Raw genomic sequence first — 18,955 nt, 5'->3', positions numbered from 1 at the left:
ATCAGTTGCATGATGTGTACAGGGGACCCTCCCTCTGAACATCCAGCCTAGCACCGGCAGTCGGGGTGCCAGGAGGAGCTGTGCTTCAGTGCCGATCACTTCTGAAGCAGCTCGAACCCCTTCATATGCTGCTAATATCTCTTTTTCAGTTGGAGTATAGCGGGCCTCGGATCCTCTGTATCCCCGACTCCAAAACCCTAGGGGTCGACCTCGAGTCTCCCCTGGTGCTTTCTGCCAGAGGCTCCAGGTAGGGCCATTCTCCCCGGCTGCGGTATAGAGCACATTTTTTACCTCTTGCCCTGCCCGGACTGGCCCCAGGGCTACTGCATGAACTATCTCCCGTTTAATTTGTTCAAAAGCTTGTCGTTGCTCAGGGCCCCATTTGAAATCGTTCTTCTTTCGGGTCACTTGATAGAGAGGGCTTACGATCAGACTGTAATTTGGAATGTGCATTCTCCAAAAACCCACGACGCCCAAGAAAGCTTGTGTTTCCTTTTTGCTAGTTGGTGGAGACATGGCTGTTATTTTGTTGATCACATCCATTGGGATCTGACGACGTCCATCTTGCCATTTTATTCCTAAAAATTGGATCTCCTGTGCAGGTCCCTTGACCTTACTTTGTTTTATGGCAAAACCGGCCTTCAGCAGGATTTGGACTATTTCCTTCCCTTTCTCAAAAACTTCTCCTGCTGTGTTGCCCCACACAATGATGTCATCAATGTATTGCAGGTGTTCTGGAGCTCCACCCTGTTCTAGTGCAGTCTGGATTAGTCCATGGCAAATGGTAGGGCTGTGTTTCCACCCCTGGGGCAGTCGGTTCCAGGCATACTGGACGCCCCTCCAAGTGAAAGCAAACTGTGGCCTGCACTCCGCTGCCAAAGGGATTGAGAAAAACGCATTAGCAATATCAATTGTGGCATACCACTTGGCTGCCTTTGACTCCAGTTCGTATTGAAGTTCTAGCATGTCTGGCACAGCAGCACTCAGCGGTGGCGTGACTTCATTTAGGCCACGATAGTCTACTGTTAGTCTCCACTCTCCATTAGACTTCCGCACTGGCCATATGGGACTGTTAAAGGGTGAGCGGTTCTTGCTGATCACTCCTTGGCTCTCCAGTCGACGAATCAGCTTATGGATGGGAATCAGGGAGTCTCGGTTGGTGCGATATTGCCGCCGGTGCACTGTGGTGGTAGCAATTGGCACTTGTTGGTCTTCGACCTTCAGCAACCCCACAACAGAAGGGTCCTCCGAAAGACCAGGCAAGGTGGACAGCTGTTTAATTTCCTCCATCTCCAAGGCAGCTATACCAAAAGCCCACCGGTACCCTTTTGGGTCCTTGAAATACCCTCTCCTGAGGTACTCTATGCCAAGGATGCACGGAGCATCTGGGTCAGTCATAATGGGGTGCTTCTGCCACCCATTCCCAGTTAAACTCACTTCGGCTTCCAATACAGTTAGCTGTTGGGATCCCCCCGTCACCCCAGAAATACAGATGGGTTCTGCCCCTATATAGCTTGATGGCATTAGGGTACACTGTGCACCGGTGTCTACCAGAGCCTTATATTCCTGTGGGTCCGATGTGCCAGGCCACCGAATCCACACAGTCCAGTAAACCCGGTTGTCCCTTTCCTCCCCCTGGCTGGAGGCAGGGCCCCTCTAATCCTCATCACAGTACTCGTTTCTCATTTCTTGTACGAACGGGTCAGAAGTTTCTTCATTAAGATCAAGAGTAAGATCAGCCCTTCTACTCTCTCTGGGGAACTGCCCGCTGGAAACTGGAGCAGCAATTTTCCTGGAAGAACCTCTTTCTGTGATTGTTTTCCCTTGCAATTCGCGTACCCGTGCCCCTAGGGCTGCGGTAGGTTTCCCATCCCACTTCCTCATGTCCTCTCCGTGGTCACGCAGATAAAACCATAGGGTGCCCCGTGGTGTGTACCCTTTATATTCTCTCTCTTGAGCAAAAGAACGCTTACTTCTAATAGCCGAGATACTGGTCCGTACAGGTGAGGAGTAGGACCTATCCTCTCTGAGTTGCTGGATCTCCCGGGACAGTTTTTCGGACAGTTTCTCAACAGCCGAGACGATGGAGGAAGAAAGACTTTCCTCGTATTGCCGGAGTTGACTAGCCAATTCATCCACTGTTTGTTCCTCTCCATCTTTCCAGGTCATCACTGCCAATGAATTGGCGTATGACGATGGTGAGCTCCTTATAAACTTCCGCCACATGGGTCGTGTGCACTTGACTTCATCTGGATCTTTGGATAGTTGTTCATTGCTCAGGTCACCATAAATCACCTCCAGCACAGCTAATTCTCTCAGAAACTGGATACCCTTCTCCATGGTGGCCCACTTGCTTGGGCGACATATGACATCTTCCTTAAAGGGATACCTTTCCTTCACGCTTGACAAGAGTCGCCTCCAAAGGCTGAGGATACGTGTCCCTTTTCCAATTGCTTTATCAATGCCCCCTTCCCTGGAAAGGGATCCCAGCTGCTTGGCTTCCCTACCCTCTAATTCCAGGCTACTGGCCCCATTATCCCAGCATCGGAGCAGCCAGGTGACAATATGCTCACCTGGACGGCGGCTGAAATCTTTTCGTATATCTTGCAGCTCACTCAGGGATAGAGATCGGGTGGTCACTGCCTCGTTTATGAGTTCTTCCTCTTCCTCCTCCCCGATCAGTGGCCGGCTCTCCTCCTCCCGTTCTCGTGATGGCCCTTCTCCAGGGTACTCGTACAGTTCTTCCTCCGGTTCCCTTTTAGAAGAAGCTTCTTCCTCCCTTACTAAACGAGCCGACTTCCGCTTCCAAAATTTCTTCTTGTGTACAGGGGCGACTGATACCGGCACAGGCTGGTTCTTTGGTTCAGCCACAGGGCCTGTTGCCGGGGTTGGAGTGGTCGCAGTACATGTCACCGGGGTTGGAGTGGCCGCAGTGCAAGTGCATGTCACCGGAGTCCGAGTAGCCGCAGGGCCTGTTGCCGGGGTTGGAGTGGCCACAGTGCAAGTGCATGTCACCGGAGTCTGAGTGGCCGCAGGGCCTGTTGCCGGGGTTGGAGTGGCCACAGTGCAAGTGCATGTCACCGGAGTCTGAGTGGCCGCAGGGCCTGTTGCCGGGGTCTGACTGGCCTCAGTGCATGTCGCTGGGGTCTGAGTGGCCGCAGTGCATGTCGCCGGGGTCTGAGTGGCTGCAGTGCATGTCGCCGGGATTGGAGTGGACGCCGTGCATGTCACTGGGGTCTGAGTGGCCGCAGTGCATGTCGCCGGGGTCTGAGTGGCTGCAGTGCATGTCGCCAGGGTCTGAGTGGCCGCAGTGCATGTCGCCGGGGTTGGAGTGGCCGCAGTGCATGTTGCCGGGGTTGGAGTGGCCGTACTGCGTGTTGCCCGGGTTTGAGTGGCCGCAGGGCCTGTTGCCGGGGTCTGAGTGGCTGCACGGCCTGTCGCTGGGGTCAGAGTGGCCGCAGGGCGCGTTGCCCGGGTCTGAGTGGCCGCAGTGCGTGTCGTTTTACTGTCAGAGCCAGAGACCTTCTCTTCCCTTTGAGGGCACTGAATGGTGTTGAACAGGGCTCGGTAGGCATGGGCCAGGCCCCAGCACGTTGCAATGATCTGCATCTCTCTGGAGTTGCCAGGGTGACAGCATACTTTGTCCAAATATTCTACTAACTTTTCAGGATTCTGCACTTGCTCAGGGGTGAAGTTCCAAAACACTGGGGGTGCCCATTGGCCTAGGTACTTGCCCATCTTGTCCCACACACCCTGCCACTCATAACTATTCAGCCTTGGGGCAGATCTCTGGATGATATTCTTAAATTGCTTACCAACTTTAGACAAAACTGAAACAGTATTCCCAAGAAGTATTAATAGAAGTATCTTAACTGCCCAAGGATGTTCAAAATACTGAAAAATTACTGTAATGAAGGAGGAAACATTATAGAAGAAGGTAGTGACCCTGCCATTCTGTATTTCCTCCGTAAAAAAACTCTCAGAATAGTTACTGCAATTGCTAGTTGTCTCCACGAAATGGTATCCGTGGTACAGTAACGGCTTCATTGCGAAGTTTACATACCACACTAATGTCAAGGTCAATGTTCTAAAAACAAACCTCACAAGCGAGACATTACTATTCACTGCAGACCACAGCAAACTGCAAAAACCAACACCAATCTTTAACATGTACAGCAGGAAAAAGAGCGCGATGCAGATTATACAAATCAATATCGAGAACAGAGAAACCAACATTGTGACCCACAACTATTAACAGATATAAGTTCTTTAATACACTCCGGTTAACCTGTTATTATCTCAAACCCTTCGAGCCCCACGTTGGGCGCCAAAAAGTACTGTTGTGGTTTAACTTCAGTCGGCAACTAAGCACCACGCAGCCGCTCGCTCACTCCCCCCCACCCGGTGGGATGGGGGAGAGAATTGGAAGAGAAGAGCACAAGTTAGAAAAACTCGTGGGTTGAGATAAAAAACAGTGTAATAATTGAAATAAAATGATAATAATATTAATATGATAATAATAATACTACTACACAAAGCAAGTGATGCACAGTACAATTGCTCACCACCCGCCGACCGATGCCCAGCCAGTCCCCGAGCAGCGGCCCCCCGGCCAGCTTTCCCCAGTTTATGTACTGAGCATGACGTCACATGGTATGGAATGTCCCTTTGGCCAGTTTGGCTGTGCCCCCTCCCAGCTTCTTGTGCACCTTCAGCCTTCTCAGTCGGTAGAACATGGGAAGCTGAAAAGTCCTTGGCTAGTGTAAGCATTACCTAGCAACAACTAAAACATCGGTGCGTTATCAACTTTGTTCTCATCCTAAATCCAAAACACTGTACCAGCTAGTAGAAAAGAAATTAACTCTATCCCTGCCGAAACCAGGACAATCATTAAGGATGTGTCCCACATTTCTGCAGCATGCAAATTCTGCTGCTCATTTTCTACCAGTCAGTTAAAGATGATTTGCAATTGAGCGCACAGGTGAGAAAAGAAAAAAAATTCAGTCTTGCTGCTCTTTTTTATAGTTCATTAATCTGCTAAAATTATATCCAGTCATTTTCTTGCGTGGTGTTCTATCCCCTATACATGCCTTCAAAACTGGAACTTAAAAATACTGAAACCTTTTAAACGCAATGAAAAGTTCGGCACATTAAGGATATAGCTCAGTTAGTCCACATTCCCCACCAGCCTTGGCTCTGCTTCCTGCATTGACTCTGCTTTGTGACACTGGGTTTTTCACTGTGCGAGAGACACGATTTGTACGATTCCCAACATGCTCTGTGTCAGCTTGGTTGGGATTTTCACATACAGCTATGACTTTGGGGGTGATGAGGAGCAACAGCATCCCAAAGTCAGCCCACAGAGACACTAGCACAGGATTATATCCCAAGGAAGGCCATCAGGAGAGGTATTCAGGACCTACCCCTTATTGCAGTGTGCATGGCCTACATTGCTGCACAAATGCTGCACTTTCACAGTCGTGATTAGTCAAGTGTGTTTGAATGCATTTTCACCTAATAATTTTGCTATGCAGCTTCTGATCAAAAAGGGATGCTTACTTGTTTATATCATTATTTTCATGATTGTTCTTAATAGTTTAAGAGTCTTACTCCTCAGAAAACAGTATAGATTTGCTTTGGTCTTTCCAAGTTGTTAAATTGACGCCCATTGTCCTGGTTTCGGCAGGGATAGAGTTAATTTTCTTCCTAGTAGCTGGTACAGTGTTTTGGATTTAGGATGAGAACAAAGTTGATAACACACCGGTGTTTTAGTTGTTGCTAGGTAATGCTTACACTAGCCAAGGACTTTTCAGCTTCCCATGCTCTACTGACTGAGGAGGCTGGAGGTGCACAAGAAGCTGGGAGGGGGCACAGCCAAACTGGCCAAAGGGACATTCCATACCATGTGACGTCATGCTCAGTACATAAACTGGGAAAACCTGGCCGGGGGGGCCGCTGCTCGGGGACTGGCTGGGCATCGGTCGGCGGGTGGTGAGCAATTGTGCTGTGCATCACTTGTTTTGTGTATTATTATTATTATTATCATATTATTATTATCATTTTATTTCAATTATTAAACTGTTTTTATCTCAACCCACGAGTCTTTCTAACTTGTGCTCTTCCAATTCTCTCCCCCATCCCACCGGGTGGGGGGGGAGTGAGCGAGCGGCTGCGTGGTGCTTAATTGCTGACTGAGATTAAACCACGACAGTCCTTTTTGGCGCCCAACGTGGGGCACGAAGGGTTTGAGATAATAACAGATTAACCGGAGTGTATTAAGGAACTTATATCTGTTAATAGTTGAGGGTCACAATGTTGGTTTCTCTGTTCTCGATATTGATTTTTATAATCTGCATCGCGCTCTTTTTCCTGCTGTACATGTTAAAGATTGGTGTTGGTTTTTGCAGTTTGCTGTGGTCTGCAGTGAATAGTAATGTCTCGCTTGTGAGGTTTGTTTTTAGAACATTGACCTTGACGTTTCTGTGGTATGTAAACTTCGCAATGAAGCCGTTACTGTACCATGGATACCATATCATGGAGACAACTAGCAATTGCAGTAACTTTTCTGAGAGTTTTTTTACGGAGGAAATACAGAATGGCAGTGTCACTACCTTCTTCTATGATGTTTCCTCCTTCATTACAGTAACTTTTCAGTATCTTGAACATCCTTGGGTAGTTAAGATACTTCTATTAATACTTCTTGGGAATACTGTTTCGGTTTTGTCTAAAGTTGGTAAGCAATTTAAGAATATCATCCAGAGATCTGCCCCAAAGCTGGATAATTATGAGTGGCAGGGTGTGTGGGACAAGATGGGCAAGTACCTAGGCCAATGGGCACCCCCAGTGTTTTGGAACTTCACCCCTGAGCAAATGCAGAATCCTGAAAAGTTAGTAGAATATTTGGAAAAAGTATGCTGTCACCCTGGCAACTCTAGAGAGATGCAGATCATTGCAACGTGCTGGGGCCTGGCCCATGCCTACCGAGCCCTGTTCAACACCATTCAGTACCCTGAAAGGGAAGAGAAGGTCTCTGGATCTGACAGTAAAACGACACGCACTGCGGCCACTCAGACCCGGGCAACGCGCCCTGCGGCCACTCAAACCCGGGCAACACGCACTACGGCCACTCCAACCCCGGCGACAGGCTCTGCGGCCACTCCGACCCCGGCGACAGGCCCTGCGGCCACTCCAACCCCGGCGACAGACCCTGCGGCCACTCAGACTCCGGTGACATGCACTTGCACTGCGGCCACTCCAACCCCAGCAACAGGCCCTGCGGCCACTCAGACTCCGGTGACATGCACTTGCACTGCGGCCACTCCAACCCCGGCAACAGGCCCTGCGGCCACTCAGACTCCGGTGACATGCACTTGCACTGCGGCCACTCCAACCCCGGCGACATGCACTGCGGCCACTCCAACCCCGGCGACATGCACTGCGGCCACTCCAACCCCAGCGACATGCACTGCGGCCACTCCAACCCCGGCAACAGGCCCTGCGGCCGCTCAGACTCCGGTGACATGCACTTGCACTGCGGCCACTCCAACCCCAGCAACACGCCCTGTGGCTGAACCAAAGAACGAGCCTGTGCCAGTATCAGTCGCCCCTGTACACAAGAAGAAATCTTGGAAGCGGAAGTCGGCTCGTTTAGTAAGGGAGGAAGAAGCTTCTTCTAAAAGGGAACCGGAGGAAGAAGTATACGAGACAGATGACCCTAGAGAAGGACCATCACGAGAACGGGAGGAGGAAAGCCGGCCGCTGATCGGGGAGGAGGAAGAGGAAGAACTCATAAACGAGGCAGTGACCACCCGATCTCTATCCCTGAGTGAGCTGCGAGATATACGAAAAGATTTCAGCCGTCGTCCAGGTGAGCATATTGTCACCTGGCTGCTCCGACGCTGGGATAATGGGGCCAGTAGCCTGGAATTAGAGGGTAGGGAAGCCAAGCAGCTGGGATCCCTTTCTAGGGAAGGGGGCATTGACAAAGCAATTGGAAAAGGGACACGTATCCTCAGCCTTTGGAGGCGACTCCTGTCAAGCGTGAAGGAAAGGTATCCCTTTAAGGAAGATGTCATATGTCGCCCAAGCAAGTGGGCCACCATGGAGAAGGGTATCCAGTTTCTGAGAGAATTAGCTGTGCTGGAGGTGATTTATGATGACCTGAACAATGAACAACTATCCAAAGATCCAGACGAAGTCAAGTGCACACGACCCATGTGGCGGAAGTTTATAAGGAGCGCACCATCGTCATACGCCAATTCATTGGCAGTGATAACCTGGAAAGATGGAGAGGAACAAACAGTGGATGAATTGGCTAGTCAACTCCGGCAATACGAGGAAAGTCTTTCTTCCTCCATCGTCTCGGCTGTGGAGAAACTGTCACGGGAGATCCAGCAGCTCAGAGAGGATAGGTCCTACTCCTCACCTATACGGACCAGTATCTCGGCTATTAGAAGTAAGCGTTCTTTTGCTCAAGAGAGAGAATATAAAGGGTACACACCACGGGGCACCCTATGGTTTTACCTGCGTGACCACGGAGAGGACATGAGGAAGTGGGATGGGAAACCTACTGCAGCCCTAGGGGCACGGGTACGTGAATTACAAGGGAAAACAATCACAAAAGAGGTTCTTCCAGGAAAATTGCTGCTCCAGTTTCCAGCGGGCAGTTCCCCAGACAGAGTAGAAGGGCTGATCTTACTCTTGATCTTAATGAAGAAACTTCTGACTCATACGTACAAGAAATGAGAAACGAGTACTGTGATGAGGATTAGAGGGGCCCTGCCTCCAGCCAGGGGGAGGAAAGGGACAACCGGGTTTACTGGACTGTGTGGATTCGGTGGCCTGGCACGTCAGACCCACAGAAGTATAAGGCTCTGGTAGACACCGGTGCACAGTGTACCCTAATGCCATCAAGATATATAGGAACAGAACCCATCTATATTTCTGGGGTGACGGGGGGATCCCAACAGGTATCTGTATTGGAAGCCGAAGTGAGTCTAACTGGGACTGGGTGGCAGAAGCACCCCATTGTGACTGGCCCAGATGCTCCGTGCATCCTTGGCATAGACTACCTCAGGAGAGGGTATTTCAAGGACCCAAAAGGGTACAGGTGGGCTTTTGGTATAGCTGCCTTGGAGACAGAGGAGATTAAACAGCTGTCCACCTTGCCTGGTCTCTCGGAGGACCCTTCTGTTGTGGGGTTGCTGAAGGTCGAAGACCAACAAGTGCCAATCGCTACCACCACAGTGCACCGGCGGCAATATCGCACCAACCGAGACTCCCTGATTCCCATTCATGAGCTGATTCGTCGACTGGAGAGCCAAGGAGTGATCAGCAAGACCCACTCACCCTTTAACAGTCCCATATGGCCAGTGCGGAAGTCTAATGGAGAGTGGAGACTAACAGTAGACTATCGTGGCCTAAATGAAGTCACGCCACCGCTGAGTGCTGCTGTGCCAGACATGTTAGAACTTCAATATGAATTGGAATCAAAGGCAGCCAAGTGGTATGCCACAATTGATATTGCTAATGCATTTTTCTCAATCCCTTTGGCAGCGGAGTGCAGGCCACAGTTTGCTTTCACTTGGAGGGGCGTTCAGTACACCTGGAACCGACTGCCCCAGGGGTGGAAACACAGCCCCACCATTTGCCATGGACTGATCCAGACTGCATTAGAACAGGGTGGAGCTCCAGAACACCTGCAATACATTGATGATATCATCGTGTGGGGCAACACAGCAGAAGTTTTTGAAAAAGGGAAGGAAATAGTCCAAATCCTGCTGAAGGCCGGTTTTGCCATAAAACAAAGTAAGGTCAAGGGACCTGCACAGGAGATCCAGTTTTTAGGAAGAAAATGGCAAGATGGACGTCGTCAGATCCCAATGGATGTGATCAACAAAATAACAGCCATGTCTCCATCAACTAGCAAAAAGGAAACACAAGCTTCCTTACGCGTCGTGGGTTTTTGGAGAATGCACATTCCAAATTACAGTCTGATCGTAAGCCCTCTCTATCAAGTGACCCAGAAGAATCATAGAATCATAGAATCATTGAGGTTGGAAAAGACCTCTAAGATCATCGAGTCCAACCATCAACCCAACACCACCATGCCCACTAAACCATGTCCCTAAGCGCCTCATCTACACGTCTTTTAAAAACCTCCAGGGATGGGGACTCCACCACTTCCCTGGGCAGCCTGTTCCAATGTTTCACCACTCTTTCAGTAAAGAAATTTTTCCTTACATCCAATCTAAACCTCCCCTGCCGCAACTTGAGGCCATTTCCTCTCGTCCTATCGCTTGTTACTTCGGAGAAAAGACCAACACCCACCTCGCTACAACCTCCTTTCAGGTAGTTGTAGAGAGCCATGAGGTCTCCCCTCAGCCTCCTTTTCTCCAGGCTGAACAACCCCAGTTCCCTCAGCCGCTCCTCATAAGACTTGTTCTCCAGACCCCTCACCAGCCTCGTTGCCCTTCTCTGGACACGCTCCAGCACCTCAATGTCCTTCTTGTAGTGAGGGGCCCAAAACTGAACACAGTATTCGAGGTGCGGCCTCACCAGGGCTGAGTACAGGGGCACGATCACTTCCCTACTCCTACTGGCCACACTATTTCTGATACAGGCCAGGATGCCATTGGCCTTCTTGGCCGCCTGGGCACACTGCCGGCTCATGTTCAGCCGGCTGTCGACCAACACCCCCAGGTCCTTCTCTGCTGGGCAGCTTTCCAGCCACTCTTCCCCAAGCCTGTAGCGCTGCATGGGGTTGTTGTGGCCGAAGTGCAGGACCCGGCACTTGGCCTTGTTGAACCTCATACAGTTGGCCTGGGCCCATCCATCCAGCCTGTCCAGGTCCCTCTGCAGAGCCTTCCTACCCTCGAGCAGATCAACACTCCCACCCAACTTGGTGTCGTCTGCAAACTTGCTGAGGGTGCACTCGATCCCCTCATCCAGATCATCAATAAAGATATTAAACAAGACCGGCCCCAGTACTGAGCCCTGGGGAACACCGCTCGTGACCGGCCGCCAACTGGGTTGAACTCCATTCACCACAACTCTCTGGGCCCGGCCATCCAGCCAGTTTTTGACCCAGCGCAGAGTCCACCTGTCTAAGCCGTGAGCCGCCAGCTTCTCTAGGAGAATGCTGTGGGAGACAGTGTCAAAGGCCTTGCTGAAGTCCAGGTAGACCACATCCACAGCCTTTCCCTCATCCACTAGGCGGGTCACCTGGTCACAGAAGGAGATCAGGTTGGTCAAGCAGGACCTGCCTCTCATGAACCCGTGCTGGCTAGGCCGGATCCCCTGGTTGTCCCGCTCATGCCTTGTGAGCGCCCTCAAGATGAGCCGCTCCATAATCTTCCCCGGCACCGAGGTCAGGCTGACAGGCCTGTAGTTCCCCGGATCCTCCTTCCGGCCCTTCTTGTGGATGGGCGTCACATTGGCAAGCCTCCAGTCTTCCGGGACCTCCCCCGTTAACCAGGACTGCTGATAAATGATGGAGAGCGGCTTGGCGAGCACCTCCGCCAGCTCCCTCAGCACTCTCGGGTGGATCCCATCCGGCCCCATAGACTTGTGAGTGTCCAGGTGGCATAGCAGGTCATTGACTGCTTCCTCCTGGATTACGGGGGGTTCATGCTGCTCGCCGTCCCCGTCTTCCAGCTCGGGGGGCCGAGTACCCTGAGGATAACTGGTCTGCAAGAAGAACGATTTCAAATGGGGCCCTGAGCAACGACAAGCTTTTGAACAAATTAAACGGGAGATAGTTCATGCAGTAGCCCTGGGGCCAGTCCGGGCAGGGCAAGAGGTAAAAAATGTGCTCTACACCGCAGCCGGGGAGAATGGCCCTACCTGGAGCCTCTGGCAGAAAGCACCAGGGGAGACTCGAGGTCGACCCCTAGGGTTTTGGAGTCGGGGATACAGAGGATCCGAGGCCCGCTATACTCCAACTGAAAAAGAGATATTAGCAGCATATGAAGGGGTTCGAGCTGCTTCAGAAGTGATCGGCACTGAAGCACAGCTCCTCCTGGCACCCCGACTGCCAGTGCTGGGCTGGATGTTCAGAGGGAGGGTCCCCTGTACACATCATGCAACTGATGCTACATGGAGCAAGTGGGTCGCACTAATCACACAACGGGCTCGAATAGGAAACCCCAGTCGCCCAGGAATCCTGGAAGTGATCATGGATTGGCCAGAGGGCAAAGATTTTGGAATATTGCCAGAGGAGGAGGTAACGCGTGCTGAGGAGGCCCCAATGTATAATGAACTACCAGAAAATGAGAAGCAATATGCCCTGTTCACTGATGGGTCCTGTCGTCTTGTGGGAAAACATCGGAGGTGGAAAGCTGCTGTATGGAGTCCTATGCGACAAGTTGTAGAAACTGCTGAAGGAGAAGGTGAATCGAGCCCATTTGCAGAAGTAAAGGCCATCCAGCTGGCTTTAGACATTGCTGACCGAGAAAAGTGGCCAGTGCTCTATCTCTAGACTGACTCATGGATGGTGGCAAATGCCCTGTGGGGGTGGTTGCAGCAATGGAAGCAGAGCAACTGGCAGCGCAGAGGCAAACCCATCTGGGCTGCCGCATTGTGGCAAGATATTGCTGCCCGGGTGGAGAACCTGGTTGTAAAAGTCCGTCACATAGATGCTCCCGTACCCAAGAGTCGGGCCACTGAAGAACATCAAAACAACCAGCAGGTGGATCAGGCTGCTAAGATTGAAGTGGCTCAGGTGGATCTGGACTGGCAACATAAGGGTGAATTATTTCTAGCTCGGTGGGCCCATGACACCTCAGGTCACCAAGGAAGAGATGCAACATACAGATGGGCTCGTGATCGAGGGGTGGACTTGACCATGGACACTATTGCACAGGTTATCCATGAATGCGAAACATGCGCTGCAATCAAGCAAGCCAAACGGTTAAAGCCTTTTTGGTATGGAGGACGATGGCTGAAATATAAATATGGGGAGGCCTGGCAGATCGATTATATCACGCTCCCACAAACCCGCCAAGGCAAGCGCCACGTGCTTACAATGGTGGAGGCAGCCACCGGATGGCTGGAAAGATATCCCGTGCCCCATGCCACCGCCCGGAACACTATCCTGGGCCTTGAAAAGCAAGTCCTATGGCGACATGGCACCCCAGAAAGAATTGAGTCAGACAACGGGACTCATTTCCGAAACAACCTCATAGACACCTGGGCCAAAGAGCATGGCATTGAGTGGGTGTATCACATCCCCTATCATGCACCAGCTTCTGGGAAAATTGAACGATACAATGGACTGTTAAAGACTACGCTGAGAGCAATGGGTGGTGGGACGTTTAAACATTGGGATACGCATTTAGCAAAGGCCACCTGGTTAGTCAACACTCGGGGATCTGCCAATCGAGCAGGCCCTGCCCAGTCAGAACTTTTACGTACTGTAGATGGGAATAAAGTCCCTGTAGTGCACATAAAAAATATGCTGGGGAAGACAGTCTGGGTTATTCCTGCCTCAGGCAGAGGCAGACCCATCCATGGGATTGCTTTTGCTCAAGGGCCTGGGTGCACTTGGTGGATAATGCGGAAGGATGGGGAAGTCCGATGTGTACCTCAAGGGGATTTGATTTTGGGTGAGAATAGCCAATGATCTGAACTATATGATGTTAAGTACTAATTATAGTTATAATAGTTATACTAATAATACACAGAGATACTAATCATACTAATAATATTATATGCCATACTAATGTTATTATAATAAGAATCACCCAGATTAATGAAGAATAACTTCAGTGAAACCAAGCAAAGCACAGTGATGATGGTACCAGAACTGACTTCAACATGGAACAATCCAACACCACATACCATCTCCATTTTTCCTGCCCTGAAAGATTATTATGACAGATGGAGCCTGAAGTCATGGACTAAATGAACTCACCGAACATTTTAGAGGGATGGCCCACAGATGAAGGGAATGATATCTGTGTATGTGTGTATATATATATATAAAAGGGGGTGGTGATTAATGAAAATGTACTGGAAAATGTGAGACTTGAGCATGATGCAAATGGTATAGAATAAGGGGTGGATATTGTCCTGGTTTCGGCAGGGATAGAGTTAATTTTCTTCCTAGTAGCTGGTACAGTGTTTTGGATTTAGGATGAGAACAAAGTTGATAACACACCGGTGTTTTAGTTGTTGCTAGGTAATGCTTACACTAGCCAAGGACTTTTCAGCTTCCCATGCTCTACTGACTGAGAAGGCTGGAGGTGCACAAGAAGCTGGGAGGGGGCACAGCCAAACTGGCCAAAGGGACATTCCATACCATGTGACGTCATGCTCAGTACATAAACTGGGAAAAGCTGGCCGGGGGGGCCGCTGCTCGGGGACTGGCTGGGCATCGGTCAGCGGGTGGTGAGCAATTGTGCTGTGCATCACTTGTTTTGTGTATTATTATTATTATTATCATATTATTATTATCATTTTATTTCAATTATTAAACTGTTTTTATCTCAACCCACGAGTCTTTCTAACTTGTGCTCTTCCAATTCTCTCCCCCATCCCACCGGGGGTGGGGGGAGTGAGCGAGCGGCTGCGTGGTGCTTAATTGCTGACTGAGATTAAACCACGACACCCATCTACAAGAAGGGCCGGAAGGAGGATCCGGGGAACTACAGGCCTGTCAGCCTGACCTCGGTGCCGGGGAAGATTATGGAGCGGTTCATCTTGAGGGCGCTCACAAGGCATGAGCGGGACAACCAGGGGATCAGGCCCAGCCAGCACGGGTTCATGAGAGGCAGGTCCTGCTTGACCAACCTGATCTCCTTCTATGACCAGGTGACCTGCCTAGTGGATGAGGGAAAGGCTGTGGATGTGGTCTACCTGGACTTCAGCAAGGCCTTTGACACCATCTCCCACAGCATTCTCCTAGAGAAGCTGGCGGCTCATGGCTTAGACAGGTGTACTCTGCGCTGGGTCAAAAACTGGCTGGACGGCCGGGCCCAGAGAGTTGTGGTGAATGGAGTTCAATCCAGTTGGCGGCCGGTCACGAGCGGTGTTCCCCAGGGCTCAGTATTGGGGCCGGTCTTGTTCAATATCTTTATCGATGATCTGGATGAGGGGACTGAGTGCACCCTCAGGAAGTTTGCAGACGACACCAAGTTGGGTGGGAGTGTTGATCTGCTCGAGGGTAGGAAGGCTCTGCAGAGGGACCTGGACAGGCTGGATCGATGGGCCGAGGCCAACTGTATGAGATTCAACAAGGCCAAGTGCCAGGTCCTGCACTTCGGCCACAACAACCCCATGCAGTGCTACAGGCTTGGGGAAGAGTGGCTGGAAAGCTGCCTGTCGGAAAAGGACCTGGGGGTATTGGTCCACAGCCGGCTGAATATGAGCCGGCAGTGTGCCCAGGCGGCCAAGAAGGCCAATGGCATCCTGGCCTGTGTCAGAAATAGTGTGGCCAGCAGGAGTAGGGAAGTGATCGTGCCCCTGTACTCGGCCCTGGTGAGGCTGCACCTTGAATACTGTGTTCAGTTTTGGGCCCCTCACTACAAGAAGGACGTTGAGGTGCTGGAGCGTGTCCAGAGAAGGGCAATGAAGCTGGTGAAGGGTCTGGAGAACAAGTCTTATGAGGAGCGGCTGAGGGAACTGGGGTTGTTTAGCCTGGAGAAAAGGAGGCTGAGGGGAGACCTCATGGCTCTCTACAACTACCTGCAAGGAGGTTGTAGTGAGGTGGGTGTCAGTCTCTTCTCCCAAGTAACTAGCGATAGGACGAGAGGAAATGGCCTCAAGTTGCACCAGGGGAGGTTTAGATTGGACATGAGGAAAAATTTCTTTACTGAAAGAGTGGTTAAACATTGGAACAGGCTGCCCAGGGAAGTGGTGGAGTCCCCATCCCTGGAAGTATTTAAAAGACGTGTAGATGTGGTGCTTAGGGACATGGTTTAGTGGGCACGGTGGTGTTGGGTTGATGGTTGGACTCGATGATCTTAGAGGTCTCTTCCAACCTTAATGATTCTATGTTTCTATGAAATTATACATGTAATATATACAGTTCAGTTTTGAAGAACAGAAAAAAAAGATGAATAATAGACTTGTCTCTCTCATTTCTTCCCATGATATTCACTTATCAGTTCTGCATGAAGCTGGCACAAAAGTCAGTAAGTAGCGATCCAAAAATATCTGGCAATGACCTCCAGAGCAGAGAAACAACATGAGAGTGCTTCTGTCTGGAGCTTTTCAAATCTTTGCTTTTGGCTTGACTTTCACAGGATGCTGCAAGCTCCACGGACAGGACCGAGAGGTGTCAGACTGGGGGTGCCTGAGCTTGGAGAGTGACTCCTTCCACCAGCAGTCCTCCACAGGCTACCCCGGATAGACAGCTTTAATTACAAAAAGGTGTTTCTACTCACTGAATGTTCGGATGACATCACTCGGTGCGCTGGGGGGACTGGATCCATAGGAGTTTGCTGCTCGGATGGCAAAATGATACTTGGTATTTGGGAGAAGTCCCTTGAGAACCATGGACTCCATCTGGATCTGCTCTCTTATTACTGTCCAATTGCTGTCAAGGTCTGGCCTTCAGGATCAAAAAAAGCCAAGATCATAAATAATTAAAGCTGGCTGTATAAAATAATTGCCTTTAAACTTTCCTCAGAAATACACAAAATAAATGAGATATAAGCCTGCTAAATCATCACTGAAATCCTTCACTCTTAAGGGGCCAGACTCTGCAACCATTACTAAGCTGCAAAGCTTGTGATATGGAAACATTGCACTATACAGTGATACAAAAACAATATTCTGATTTTGCTTATAAAGCCAAGGAGGTTGTTTAGAGAACAGTTTGACAAATCAAGTTCTGTTTATCTGTTTTTGTGGATTTTGAGTTCACAGTTTTCAAGTGGAGGTATATTACCTGCAGTTCCCAATCCCCTATTTGGCTGTATAAAGCAATACTTCACAACAGAGGGAAAGATTCTGATTTATTTCTAAGAGCTTGTGCTCTAATGCCACTAAGTCCCCTCAAACATATACAAGCATTAGAAGGATGAGAATCATAGAATCATAGAATCATTTAGGTTGGAAAAGACCCTTAAGATCATTGAGTCCAACCATTAACCTAACACTACCAAGTCCACCACTAAACCATGTCCCTAAGCACCACGCCTACACGTCTTACGTCTTTTAAATAGCTCCAGGGATGGGGACTCAACCACTTCCCTGGGCAGCCTGTTCCAATGCTTGACAACCTGTTTGGTGAAGAAATTTTCCCTAATCTAAACCTCCCCTGGCTCAACTTGAGGCCATTTCCTCTTGTCCTATCGCTAGTTACTTGGGAGAAGAGACCGACACCCACCTCGCTACAACCTCCTTGCAGGTAGTTGTAGAGAGCCATGAGGTCTCCCCTCAGCCTCCTTTTCCCCAGGCTAAACAACCCCAGTTCCCTCAGCCGCTCCTCATAAGACTTGTTCTCCAGACCCTTCACCAGCTTCGTTGCCCTTCTTTGGACACGCTCCAGCACCTCAATGTCCTTCTTGTAGTGAGGGGGCCAAAACTGAACACAGTATTCGAGGTGGGGCCTCACCAGGGCCGAGTACAGGGGCACGATCACTTCCCTACTCCTGCTGGCCACACTATTTCTGATACAGGCCAGGATGCCATTGGCCTTCTTGGCCACCTGGGCACACTGCCGGCTCATATTCAGCCGGCTGTCGACCAATACCCCCAGGCCCTTTTCTGCGGGGCAGCTTTCCAGCCACTCTTCCCCAAGCCTGTAGCACTGCATGGGGTTGTTGTGGCCGAAATGCAGGACCCGGCACTTGGCCTTGTTGAATCTCATACAATTGGCCTCGGCCTATCGATCCAGCCTGTCCAGGTCCCTCTGCAGAGCCTTCTTACCCTCGAGCAGATCAACACTCCCGCCCAACTTGGTGTCGTCTGCAAACTTCCTGAGGGTGCACTCAATCCCCTCGTCCAGATCATTGATAAAGATATTGAACAGAACTGGCCCCAAAACTGAGCCCTGGGGAACACCGCTCGTGACCGGCCGCCAACTGGATTGAACTCCATTCACCACAACTCTTTGGGCCCTGCCATCCAGCCAGTTTTTGACCCAGCGAAGAGTACTCCCGTCCAAGCCATGAGCAGCCAGTTTCTCCAGGAGAATGCTGTGGGAAATGGTGTCAAAGGCTTTACTAAATCCAGGTAGACAACATCCACAACCTTTCCCTCATCCACTAAGCGGGTCACCTTGTCATAGAAGGAGATCAGGTTAGTCAAGCAGGACCTGCCTTTCATAAACCCATGCTGACTGGGCCTGATCACCTGGTTGTCCTGTACGTGCTGTGTGATGGCACTCAGGATGATCTGCTCCATAATCTTCTCCGACACCGAGGTCAGACTGACAGGCCTGTAGTTCCCTGGATCCTCCTTCCGGCCCTTCTTGTAGATGGGCGTCACATTTCCTAACCTCCAGTTGTCCGGGACCTCCCCGGTTAGCCAGGACTGCTGATAAATGATGGAAAGTGGCTTGGTGAGCACTTCCGCCAGCTTCCTCAGTACCCTTGGGTGGATCCCATCCGGCCCCATAGACTTGTGTGTATCTAAGTGGTGTAGCAGGTCGCTAACCATTTCCCCTTGGATTCTGGGGGCTTCATTCTGCTCCACGTCCCTGTCTTCCAGCTCAGCGGGCTGGGTACCCTGAGAACAATTGATCTTACTATTAAAGACTGAGGCAAAGAAGGCATTAAGTACCTCAGCCTTTTCCTCATCCTTTGTCACTATGTTTCCCCCCACATCCAGCCCTCATTTTGTTGTTAAGGTATTTATGGAAACACTTTTATTTTCTTTTATGGCAGTAGCCAAATTAAGTTCTAGTTGGGCTTTGGCCCTTCTAACTTTCTCCCTGTATATCCTCACAACAGCTTTGTAGTCCTCCTGAGTTGCCTGCCCCTTCTTCCAAAGGTCATAAACTCTCCTT

General features: G+C 50.4%; 1 protein-coding gene across 1 annotated transcript in view; it reads right to left on the bottom strand.

Annotated features, from left to right (window-relative positions):
- The window catches only part of LOC143171953 (pikachurin-like), a 124,531-nt gene that overhangs the window by 57,507 nt on the left and 48,069 nt on the right, over positions 1 to 18,955 (bottom strand). The window contains 1 exon segment of the mRNA XM_076361139.1: positions 16,386 to 16,552. Within this exon segment, the coding sequence (XP_076217254.1) occupies positions 16,386 to 16,552 (167 nt within the window).

This window comes from Aptenodytes patagonicus, chromosome W (assembly GCF_965638725.1).
Source record: "Aptenodytes patagonicus chromosome W, bAptPat1.pri.cur, whole genome shotgun sequence".
Lineage (NCBI taxonomy): Eukaryota > Metazoa > Chordata > Aves > Sphenisciformes > Spheniscidae > Aptenodytes > Aptenodytes patagonicus.
Note: the sequence above shows the minus strand (reverse complement) of the source record. Positions and strands in the feature narration are given on the sequence as shown.